The following is a 12,500-nucleotide window of genomic DNA, read 5'->3' as shown; positions in this document are numbered from 1 at the left end:
ATAACAAGCAAAAACTTCTGTGTTTAAAAAATGAAGCCACTTCATAAAATCAAAGGCGCAGTTCCTCAAGTGTCCACTCGAGGCTGCCTCCAAAAGTCTCATTTTCCCCATTGAGTGTCACATTTCACTCACAGACTGAGGAAAACATGGACACAGTGTCGGTGCCGCGGTTCCTGAGGAGGCGCTTTCCCCAGACGCTGACGAGGAGAGAGCAAAGGAGGAGCAGGGGTTGAAGAAAGAGGGAGAAAGATGGAGAACACGGAGGGAGTAAAAAGGTGTGGTCAGCGTACAGCAGGATCAGAGTCTGTGGTTGTTCCTCTTCCATTATCTGATCTCACTTGAAAAAGGGTTTATTTTTATCCCTGTAGGACCAAACTGGATACAGAAAAATAAAAAAGGAAAGCACAAAGTTTCAGGACCTGTTCACTCCTAAAATGCAGGGTTTTATCCTGTGCAGTGAGTCACAGAGAACGACCAGCAAAGCTACACCTGGGACGCCTCGTGTGCTCCTGACAGGAAGTTCATCGTGTTTGATTTTTCTGAACTGAGAGCAGAGAGCCGTCTGCTTAAAGTCGTCAGCGTAAACAAACAACGCGTCACCGTGAAGGACAGGCCCACATTTCTAAGAGTCTGCCTGTCCTGGGATCAGCTCAGTGACAGAAACAAGGCCACTGCAGGGAAAGCTGGACCTACACACCAGGATGTCACAGTCCTGGCCTGGACGCCCCACCCTGACCTCCACCCAGGGAACACGTGCAGCACCAGCAGGCCTGTTTGAAGAGGCAGTGGACACAGCGAACAGCTCTGCAGGAACCTGTTCAGCTGGTTGGATGTTTCCCTCAGAGCTTGGAGTCGATCTTTTTTAGGAAACGCGCCCTGACACTGAGGAAAGCTGGGATATTCTCTGACGGAGGGTTAGGGGCGGGCGCTGCTTTGGAGTGGTGGTTGAATGATACTCCAGATGTCTGATCACAGCTTCATGCAACATTAATAAGATCCTGTGAGCTGAAAGGAAACCCTCCTCCTCTGCTCCTCCCAGCTCCTGTTTCAGCCCGTCTTCTCACAGGTGACATATGGCAGACATCAGGTAAACACGACCCTGGGCTGGAAACGCGTCAGAGGCAGACGGCTGCTTATCATCTGTCTGAGGACAAAGATGAGCTGCTTTCCCAGACTTCACTCAGTGGGAAGTGCTTGTTCTACAACAGAGTCAGAACCTGAGATAAGAGACTCAAAGAGTGCAGACGTCGGTACCCTGGTACCCTGGTACCCTGATACCCTGATCTCCTGATACCCTGATCCCCTGATCCCCTGATCCCCTGATCTTCTGATCCCCTGATCTTCTGATCCCCTGATCCCCTGATCCTCTGATCCCCTGATACCCTGATCCCCTGGTACCCTGGTACCTACCAGAGCTCATCTACCAACTCCAACCTCACCAAGCAGAGCTAACGTAACCTGGCTCTTCATTTTATTGATAGACTCTCAAGTTTGAACAGACCACTGCAGAATAACTGCTGACTGTGGGTTGGAAACAACATTAGCACAAACACATTAACCTGGGTTTAGCCTTTAGCTCCTGTTGTAGCATTTAGCTTGTATTTTCGATCTTTAGCTCGTGTATCAGTCTTCGGCTCTTGTTTTAGCCTTCAGCTTGTGTTTTAGCTTGTGTTTTATCCTTTAGCCCGTGTTCTAGCCATTAGCTTGTGTTTCTTAGCCTTTAAGGGGTTTTAGCCTCTAGCCCAGTGGTTCCCAACCTTTTCCAACTCAGGGCCCACTTTTAAGTCTCAGACATTTTTGCGGCCCAGCCCAGACTGGTAAGTACTTAAAAACATACCACAACTTAAAACCTCCATAGATGAATTATCAATTTACCACAAACATAGTTTAGCTTTATCTAATGGCACAGTTTACAGTCAGCTCTGTCTTTTTATCTGGGCTTAAAAAAGTGTTTTAAATTTATTAGACAGGCTGATGCTCAGTAATATATAAAACATTTTATTCTCAAATCATACACTGGGTTATAATATTCATACAATCATAGTTACTCATAGTTAATTAGAGAGTCAATCTGATCGTAAAGTCTGGATCAGGATCAGGATCAGGATCAGGATCAGGATCAGGATCGGGATCGGGATCGGGATCGGGATCGGGATCAGGATCAGGCAGATATCTAGAAGAGGGACTTTTCCAAGAAGACTTAAACTCGTTTTGCAATTTACAAGGTCAAAGTATCGTTAGCAGTGGCCAGTTAACTTCCCACCTTTGCCTCTTGCTTGGTTGAAAAAAACATTAGATGGAGTCGGCATTTCAGATTTGATCTGATATTTCTGATTTGTCCACAGGTTTCAGGAAAAGGCTAAATATGCTGAAGACACAAAAAGATGTTTTGATGTTGAGGACTTTCATGGATTCATCATCAATGACCAGATCAGATACGGAGTCTCTCGAACCCTGAGCTCAAACGAGCACAACCACAGAGCCACAGAGAGAGCTGGTCGCCAGAAAAAAACAGCCTCTGTCTGAAGAGTCAGTCACATCTGACCCCGACACACACACACACACACACACACACACACACACACACACACACACACACACACACACACACACGTCCAAACCCCTCACTGTGTCCAGTCAGGCCTCATTTCACACATCCCTGCAGCAGCGGCGCTTCGGGGGAAACTGGACGTCACTGAAACGCCTCACAGGCAGAAGAAACGTGACCGTGGCTTTTAGCAGGGAAGCGTCAACGCAGTAACGACCTGCGCCTTCTGACCGGTTCATGAGCAAGGCAGTGGCTTCAGGCCACCACCACTGTTTGGGCCAGAGAAATGAAGGAGCCTGAGGAGAAGACCTGAGGCTACCTGACACAGAAAACAAATGTTCAGCTCTCTGGTTGGCCGTCTGTTCCAGAAACATCTCTCGTGGTTAGATAGAGGCCAGTGGGCGCGTCACACCAACCTAAAGCAACACCTGCTGTAAAGACTGAACCGTCTGAACTCTCTGAGGTAAACACAGACCAAGAACTAACTGGTTGGACCGGTCTAATGTAAACAGTTTTCAGTCAACAGAGCCACACGTGCTCTCAGACCAGGAAATGACAGTTAGGTGCTGTAAACACACCTCACAGGAGTGTTTTCAGAGTGTTTCTAAGCCAACACTTCTTAAAAACACATTTCACGTGATGGTCCTGGTTCTGATACAGGGTTACAGTAAACCACACAGAACCGTCATCCAGCAGAGGAGGGGCAGCACAGAGTCAGAGGATGAAACGCTGCGTCGTGTCACTTTGAAGGACAGCACAACCCTAACCCCAACCCGACCCGGGAGCTGCTGCACAGCCTTCCTCTGGGTGTCTGATGTCTGAGGCCAAGGCCGGTTTCAGATCAGCCCCCTCCTAAACACCTGAATGTGACAAACCTCCCCATGGACCGGGACCCCCAGACCAGGCTCTGTGGGCTCTGTGCAGACTCACAGACCTCAGGGGGCCCGGACAGGGGGCCAGGACAGGGGGCCAGGACAGGGGGCGCTCTCTGTCTCTCTTTTTGTCATGTCCATAGTTTTAATGGTTACAGTATCTCCCCTTCAGGCCTCCACAGAGGGCCGGTCTGTCCTCTGGCTTTGTCCTAATTAGGTCTCTAACTGGTCCAGTTGTCTTTGTGAATGTGAAGAGGGTCCACGCTGTGCTGACAAAGCCGTGGGGCCCAGGCGCTAAGCCTAGCGACAGATGCTAACTGGGGTAAATCTCTGTGAAACAAAGCCATTAGACAGCATCTCTGCAGGGGAGGAGGGGGGTCACTGCTGAACCCTGGGATCAGCAGACTCTGGTCCCTGATCGGCCTGGATTCAGTTTCTTATCTTTATTTAAGTGGATCATTAAACCAATTCACGTTAACGCCGGCCAATCAAAACCCCCGGACATGAGATGACATCCTATGATGACGTGAAGTAATATTCCTGCTGATGTACGTGATAATTTCATCATGGCTGAAGCACCTTGATGGGATCATCCATTCATCCATTCATCCATTCATCCATTCATCCATTCATCCCTGCTGTTTCTATCATCACTGGCTCATTCTTTAGGTTTCATGATGAGGTCACAGCGTGGCTTTGGTCCCTGATGATACTGTATTATCATCTATCCAACGACGTTTCATTATGAAGTTTAGTGATAGTTTTATACCAACACAGTTTCCTATATTAATGTTTATCATCACTCATGTATCTGGTCAAGTATCACTATCTGACAGAAGTATCTCCTCACATCCTATCATGGATAATACTGTACCAGGGCTGTGTCATGATTAAATAACATGGCCTGAAAGCGTCTGCTAAACAAAACTGTATTAAACTGTAGAAACTGTAAAAACTGTAGAAACTGTAAAAACTGTAGAAACTGTAGAAACTGTAGAAACTGTACAAACTGTACAAACTGTGGAAACTGTGGAAACTGTAGAAACTGTAAAAACTGTAGAAACTGTAAAAACTGTAGAAACTGTAGAAACTGTAAAAACTGTAGAAACTGTAGAAACTGTAGAAACTGTAGAAACTGTAAAAACTGTAGAAACTGTAGAAACTGTAGAAACTGTAGAAACTGTAGAAACTGTAGAAACTGTAGAAACTGTAAAAACTGTAGAAACTGTAGAAACTGTAGAAACTGTAGAAACTGTAGAAACTATCAGACCTGCTCACGTCTCGTGGTCACCAAACACCAAACCACAGCATCACTTCTTACTTCCTGGATCAGTGCTGTGATATCTGGATAGTTTACTTTATGTCTACACACACACACACACACACACACACACACCCTGGTTGGATGAACCTGAGCGTGCTCTCCAGCGGCGCCCTGAGCAGAGGGGCGTGGCCTGGGTGAGGGGGATTTAACAGAGGCTCTGAGTTGGTAAAAGCAGGAGATAAGAATGTTTTAATCTGACTCTAAATCTCCAGGACAATACGCTGGCTCGACATGACCCTAAACCCCTCAGCGCTCATTTACACGCCCTCTTCTGGCGCTCTCAGCGCCTCATGAAGGACGGCTTTGTTGGAGGCGGAGACTAATCCGCCCAAACAGGTCACTTAGAGGATGGTTTGGTGACTTTTTGGGCCAAACTGGGAGAACAGTCAGGTTAAAGTGTGCTCTCCCTCCCTGAACAGCAGCAGAGTGTTAAAACGCCGCGATGCTTTCATTCTGGGTTCCTGTGGAGCTGGACCTGGTCTGGAGGAGCTGGTTTGGAGGAGCTGGTTTGGAGGAGCTGGTTTGGAGGAGCTGGTTTAGAGGAGCTGGTTTGGAGGAGCTGGTTTAGACCTGGTTTGGAGGAGCTGGTTTGGAGGAGCTGGTTTGGAGGAGCTGGTTTGGAGGAGCTGGTTTAGACCTGGTTTGGAGGAGCTGGTTTGGAGGAGCTGGTTTGGAGGAGCTGGTTTAGAGGAGCTGGTTTAGAGGAGCTGGTTTGGAGGAGCTGGTTTAGACCTGGTTTGGAGGAGCTGGTTTGGAGGAGCTGGTTTGGAGGAGCTGGTCTGGAGGAGCTGGTCTGGAGGACCTGGTCTGGAGGACCTGGTCTGGAGGAGCTGGTCTGGAGGAGCTGGTCTGAAGGAGCTGGTCTGGAGGACCTGGTCTGGAGGAGCTGGTCTGGAGGAGCTGGTCTGGAGGAGCTGGTCTGGAGGACCTGGTCTGGAGGAGCTGGTCTGGAGGAGCTGGTTTGGAGGAGCTGGTATGGAGGACCTGGTCTGGAGGACCTGGTCTGGAGGAGCTGGTTTAGACATGGTTTAGAGGAGCTGGTTTGGAGGAGCTGGTTTGGAGGAGCTGGTCTGGAGGAGCTGGTCTGGAGGACCTGGTCTTGAGGAGCTGGTTTAGACCTGGTCTGGAGGAGCTGGTCTGGAGGAGCTGGTCTGGAGGAGCTGGTTTGAAGGAGCTGGTTTGGAGGAGCTGGTCTGGAGGACCTGGTCTGGAGGAGCTGGTCTGGAGGACCTGGTCTGGAGGACCTGGTCTGGAGGACCTGGTCTGGAGGAGCTGACAGGGTGCTGGTTGCTCTGTGTTTGGAGTCAGGGCGGAGCTACAGCCTGTCTGTGGAGCTGAACGGCTCCAGAAGGAGAGTCTCTGATGAGTTCGAGGAAACGTTGGGGGTTGATCCGGTTTCTGAGGCACCACAAACGGACCGGTGTCCACTTTCAGAACGAGCCTGTTTGGTAAACTCATAAGACCCTGGGAGACCCTGTCCCAAACGTCCCTCACCTTGTCTCCACCCTGTGTTTTCACAAAGAGGTGGTGCAGAGCTGTACGGGCTGAGGGAGATTTACTGCACCCTGAGCTGGTCTGAAGTGATCGGACTGGACTCTGCAGAGCTTCACCAGCTCCACCTGCTTCACCAGCTCCACCTGCTCCACCTGTTTCACCTGCTTCACCAGCTCCACCTGCTTCACCAGCTTCACCAGCTTCACCAGCTCCACCTGCTTCAGCAGCTCCACCTGCTTCACCAGCTTCACCAGCTCCACCTGCTTCACCAGCTTCACCAGCTTCACCAGCTTCACCTGCTTCACCAGCTTCACCTGCTTCACCTGCTTCACCAGCTTCACCTGCTTCACCTGCTTCACCAGCTTCACCTGCTTCACTAGCTTCACCTGCTTCACCAGCTTCACCAGCTCCACCTGCTTCACCAGCTTCACCAGCTTCACCTGCTTCACCTGCTTCACCAGCTTCACCTGCTTCACCTGCTTCACCAGCTTCACCTGCTTCACTAGCTTCACCAGCTTCACCAGCTCCACCTGCTTCACCAGCTTCACCAGCTTCACCTGCTTCACCAGCTCCACCTGCTTCACCTGCTTCACCTGCTTCACCAGGTTCACCTGCTTCACCTGCTTCACCAGGTTCACCTGCTTCACCAGCTTCACCAGGTTCACCTGCTTCACCTGCTTCACCAGGTTCACCTGCTTCACCAGCTTCACCTGCTTCACCTGCTTCACCAGCTTCACCTGCTTCACCTGGTTCACCAGGTTCACCTGCTTCACCTGCTTCACCTGCTTCACCAGGTTCACCTGCTTCACCTGCTTCACCTGCTTTACCTGCTTCACCAGCTTCACCAGCTCCACCTGCTTCACCAGCTTCACCTGCTCCACCTGCTTCACCTGCTTCACCACACACAAACTATTCAGGGGAATTTCGAAGGAGCACACCTGCAGAGCTGGACACGCTGACGGTGTGTGGTGGAGTTTGGCGGCTTTGCTTTGGCAGAAGATAAAACCACAACAACGATGTAACAGTGTCAGCGTGATCCTTGGACCTGTTTTTAAAGTTCCAAAGAACTTTGTAAAAAGTTTTCCTGACCTGGACGCCAGGCTCTGCTGTCCTGTTAGGAAGGATAAACTCAGCAGATACACCACCGTGCAGAACGAAAACTCACTGTGTTCTCTCTCAGAGGAGTTTCTCCGGCCCTAAAAGCCTGGTTTATGTTTCTGTGTCTGTAGACGGGAAGCGCTCAGTCCGCTGTTTCTGCTCCACGCTGTTTGGGTTTTTAGAAACGGCTTGGATCAGCTTCAGACGGCTCTGTCTCCTTTAAGAGTCAACAAACCCATCTACAGTGAAATAAAGCTAACAGGCTAACAGGCTAACAGGCTAACAGGCTAACAGGCTAACAGGCTAGCTGCAGAGCTACACGGCTGTCTGTCTCCTGTCTTGGACTCATTTTCCCTGAGCAGCCTTTGTGGTCGTCTTACTGCCCTCTGCTGGTGTCTCGGAGTGATGCTGAGAAACTGGTCCATGCTTTCGTTTCTTCTAGGCTGGACTACTGTAACTCTCTTTGATCCGGCTGTCCTAATAAGTCTATTAGGACTCTTCAGCTGGTTCAGAATGCTGCCGCTCGGGTACTGACTTGGACTGGGAGGAGAGAGCACATCTCTCCAGTGTTAGCGTCTCTACACTGGTTACCTATAAAATCTAGGATAGAGTTTAAAATTCTTCTTTTGACTTACAAAGCGCTTAATGGCATCGGGCCATCGTATCTTAAAGACTTAATTGTTCCGTATAATCCGTCTAGGTCTTTGCGTTCTCAACATGCAGGTCTGCTCGTTGTATCTAGGGTCTCTAAAAGTAGTCTGGGAGGTCGAGCCTTTAGTTATCAGGCTCCTCTTCTTTGGAATAACTTACCGGTTGAGGTCCGGGGAGCAGACACGGTCTCAACCTTTAAGAGTAGACTCTCTCTCCTCTATCTGTCTCTCTCTAACCCCATCAGTCTCCTCAGATGTCTGTCTCACATGAGTCTGGTTCTGTCCGAGGTTTCTGCCTGTTAAAGGGAAGTTGTTCCTCTCCATTGTAACTTGCTAAATGCTGCAGAGCTCTGTCCTCATGGTGGATTAAGACCAGATCAGACTCCTGATCTGGTCTTCATGTTGGTTTCTGATAATAACATTTTATTAACATTAAGGGTCTAGACCTGTAAAGATTTATTGACTGATTGATTGATTGATTGATTGATTGACTGACTGATTGATTGACTGATTGATTGATTGATTGATTGATTGACTGACTGATTGATTGATTGATTGATTTATTGATTGATTGATTGATTGATTGATTGAATGATTGATTGATTGATTGATTGATGATTGATTGTCCTCACTCCCTGCGTGTCCCACATTGATCAAAAGGTGAAAATGAGTCTCCTTGAACAGACTCCAGGTGGTCTTACCTGTCCATAGTCCGTGGCGAAGACGATGACTCCACCAGAGCAGGAGGACACGGTGCTGGGGAGGTACTGCTCCTCCTCCCGCAGCCACACACGGTCACCCTGAAGGAGAGAGGAAGAGGAAGAGGAGGTTAAAGTCACCCAGAGTGAAGCGTCACTGACCTCCAGCTCGTCTGCGTATCGTAGCATCGTTGGCGTATGAACGAAGTCTCCCTGAGTTCGCTGCTCCAGCAGCTTTCTGACCAGCAGGAGCAGAGGGAGCAGAGGGAGCAGAGGGAGCAGAGGGGAGCAGAGGGAGCAGAGGGGAGCAGAGGGGAGCAGAGGGAGCAGAGAGGAGCAGAGAGGAGCAGAGAGGAGCAGAGGGAGCAGAGAGGAGCAGAGGGAGCAGAGAGGAGCAGAGGGGAGCAGTGGGGAGCAGAGAGGAGCAGAGGGGAGCAGAGGGAGCAGAGGGGAGCAGTGGGGAGCAGAGAGGAGCAGAGGGAGCAGTGAGGAGCAGAGGGAGCAGAGGGGAGCAGAGAGGAGCAGAGAGGGAGCAGAGAGGAGCAGAGGGAGCAGAGGGGAGCAGAGGGAGCAGAGGGGAGCAGTGGGGAGCAGGGTGGAGCAGAGGGGAGCAGAGAGGAGCAGAGAGGAGCAGAGAGGAGCAGAGGGAGCAGAGAGGAGCAGAGGGAGCAGTGGGGAGCAGAGGGAGCAGAGGGGAGCAGTGGGGAGCAGAGAGGAGCAGAGGGGAGCAGAGAGGAGCAGAGGGGAGCAGAGGGGAGCAGAGTCTGGTTTCAGGACCCTGACCCGGCCTCCCAGGAGTCCGTAAAGCTGCAGGTTTATTGGTTTTTCAGTGACCCAGAGGAGCAGGAAACAGGGATCTACCTGCTGACCCCGAGTTTCCTCCCTCTGATGGTTTCCTCCAGCTGACAGATGGAGCTTCCCGCTCTGCTGAGAGTGAGAGGGAGTCAGGACTCAGGACCAGGTCTGGGTCTGGGTCTGGGTCTGGGTCTGGGTCTGGGTCTGGCTGTGACACCAACACAGCAAATCCACGTGAACACAGAGACTTCAGCAGCGCGAGTCGTGGCGTTTCTGAAGGTTTGTGCCAGCGTTAACCAGGGGACAGTGGACAGACATCGTTTCTGACTGGGATCAGAGCATTAGCCTTTACATGCTAATGCTAATGCTAATGCTAATGCTAATGCTAATGAGAAAAACAAACGCTGCACTTTTTGAGGGAAGCCCCTCCCCCTCTCTGAACCAGACACACAAACGACCTCTGACCCAGAGCCCTCGCTTTGACAGTGTCGTCGTGGAGCGGGACACACACACACACACACACACACACACACACACACACACACACACAGTCAGACAGGGTAAAGCTCAGGTCTGCAGAGTCAGCAGTGGATCAGTGGATCAGTGGATCAGTGGATCGGGGGGAGCGTGTGTCGTCCCGTCTGTCCGCTCTGAAGAGCAAAGCAGACACTCAGAGGATCCTGGGAGAGATAAATCTGACGCTCAGAGGAAACTCATCCAGACTCGTCTTTGATCACAGCGACCCACAGAGGAAACACTCTGCTGTGATGATGTGAAAAACCAGATCCAGATCCAGATCCAGATCCAGATCCAGCCAGCAGAGGCCGTCCAAACGTGTGGACGTGTTTTTAGAGTAAAACAGTCAGAAAGTAAGTGACTGACTGTTTCACTGCTCTGACGCCATGAGCTCGCTCCTCCACTTTAACGCCATGATGTCACAGCGCTGCTGGACAAAAGTTTGTGGAGAGCTCTTGTTCAAACAGTCCAGTGTTTGATGACGTAGATCGTTTCGTTTTGAAGCGAATGAGGCTGAAAAGTCTTGATAAACGTGGCGCTCCGACCAATCGCTCGCATCGATCATGTCTGAAGAGTTAAACTGAGGATGGGTGGAGCCTACCTGGCCACCAGGTGAGCTGATACTTCCTGCTTCTTTTGGCTCATGTAAACTGAAAGTTAAATAATAATTGTTTTTCTGGTCATCACTTCTTGGTGTTTTCACAGTTTGTCATCTACAGGAAACAAATAAAGTTTTATTCAGAGGTTCATTCATGAACAGACGCACAGAAACCTCCAGGACGGCTCGGACACAGCCGCCGCCGTTTGGCTCTGTGAGGCCGCACAGGAAGCAGACAAAGGAGGACGTTGTGACGCGCACAGAGAGGAGGCGTGGCATGTGATCAAGGCCCACATGTGGCGCCAGTCAGACCTCTGAGGGGTCAAACCTGAGTGGACTATCTCAGTCAGAGTCCCAGGCGGACTTTAACAAACAGGTCTGACCATTAAAGGGAAAGTCCGGCATTTTTCCCACGTATTTCACCATCAAGACGTCTGGAAGTAAAGTCCTCAGCTCCTGTTCTGGCTCCAAGCGGGCACTTTGGCACACGCAGGACTTCAGAGTCCTGGTTAGACAGACTCTGGTTTTTCCTGTCGTCCTCTTGGACTCTTCAAAGAGAGCAGCCTGCCTTCACTTCGCTCCTTCTGTGATCCTTTCTTTGAAACTTAGCGGCTAAAACCCAAAACTCCACTGACCAACGTAATCCAGCTGCTCATAAACCTCCATCCCTCAGACTGACGCTAAAGACAAAGACCCCATCCTGAATCCTGACCCCTCAAAGACTCTTTACACCAAGGAAAGTCTGCTTCGTTGGTTCTGGGAGAGAAATTTATTCATCAAACGTGGAGTCTGCAGGTTTTTTCTCCTCTTGGCTGACTCTGACGCTGCAGCCTCCTGAGGTTGACTTTAAGTTTGTGTCGTCTCCAAGCGTCTGAGTCTTTCCCATCAGCCTCTGGTCGTCGCGTCAGCCACACGCCCTGGGCTGTCCAGAGAGGAACCAGCTCCTGGCCTTGACCCTGATCCTCCAAGCCAGACCCAGAATCACCAGCAGACCCCTCACTGAGGGACCCCTCACTGATCTCCAGGAGAGGAACCGGGGCAGCGACCCTGCCCTGCGTGTTTTCCCTCCCTGACCTCGACATGTGTGGCTGCTCCCCCAGCGGGACGTGGGAGGAGGGCGAGGGAGGAGGGCGGGGGTCCGGCAGGATGAGGATCTGTGCTGCTCAGAGTGTTCGTACGCCACCAGGGTGGGGAATGAGCAGCTGTCTCTGAGGGAGATTCCACTTCCTCTCTGCTAACAAACGCCGTCCTGTGCTCCACCACAGCCAGCCTCTCTGTGGAAGACAACGCTGGACTGTGACTGCCACAGCGCAAAGGATTTATGAGCTGCTGCTCCCAAACAACTGCTGCTGTTTGCTGCCTCTGCCTCTGCTGCAGCACTCGGCTGCAGACACTCGGCATCAGACGCTCCGCATCAGACGCTCTACATAGGGACGCTCTGCATCAGACGCTCTGCATCAGACGCTCTGCATCAGACGCTCTACATCAGACACTCTGCATCAGACGCTCTGCATCAGACGCTCTACATCAGACACTCTGCATCAGACGCTCTACATACGACACTCTGCATCAGACGCTCTGCATCAGACGCTCTACATCAGACGCTCTGCATCAGACGCTCTACATCAGACGCTCTGCATCAGACGCTCTGCATCAGACACTCTGCATCAGACGCTCTGCATCAGACGCTCTGCATCAGACACTCTGCATCAGACGCTCTGCATCAGACGCTCTGCATGAGACGCTCTGCATCAGACGCTCTGCATCAGACGCTCTACATCAGACGCTCTGCATCAGACACTCTGCATCAGACGCTCTGCATCAAACGCTCTGCATCAGACACTCTGCATCAGATGCTCTTCATCAGATGCTCTTCATCAGACGCTCTGCATCAGACACTCTGCATC

The 12,500-nt window shown here is 51.0% G+C and overlaps 1 protein-coding gene across 1 annotated transcript in view; it reads right to left on the bottom strand.

Annotated features, from left to right (window-relative positions):
* Nucleotides 1-12,500, bottom strand: part of LOC141804191 (unconventional myosin-X-like) — a gene marked incomplete at its 3' end in the record, with an annotated part of 100,954 nt that overhangs the window by 65,496 nt on the left and 22,958 nt on the right. The window contains 1 exon segment of the mRNA XM_074688513.1: nt 8,688-8,786. Coding sequence (XP_074544614.1) covers nt 8,688-8,786 — 99 coding nt within the window.

Source organism: Halichoeres trimaculatus, unplaced genomic scaffold (assembly GCF_033239565.1).
Source record: "Halichoeres trimaculatus isolate MK-OKI-2021-1 unplaced genomic scaffold, fHalTri1.1 fHalTri1_scaffold_15, whole genome shotgun sequence".
Classification (NCBI taxonomy): Eukaryota; Metazoa; Chordata; class Actinopteri; order Labriformes; family Labridae; genus Halichoeres; species Halichoeres trimaculatus.
The sequence above is the reverse complement of the archived record's forward strand: the minus strand, read 5'-3'. Positions and strand labels throughout refer to the sequence as shown.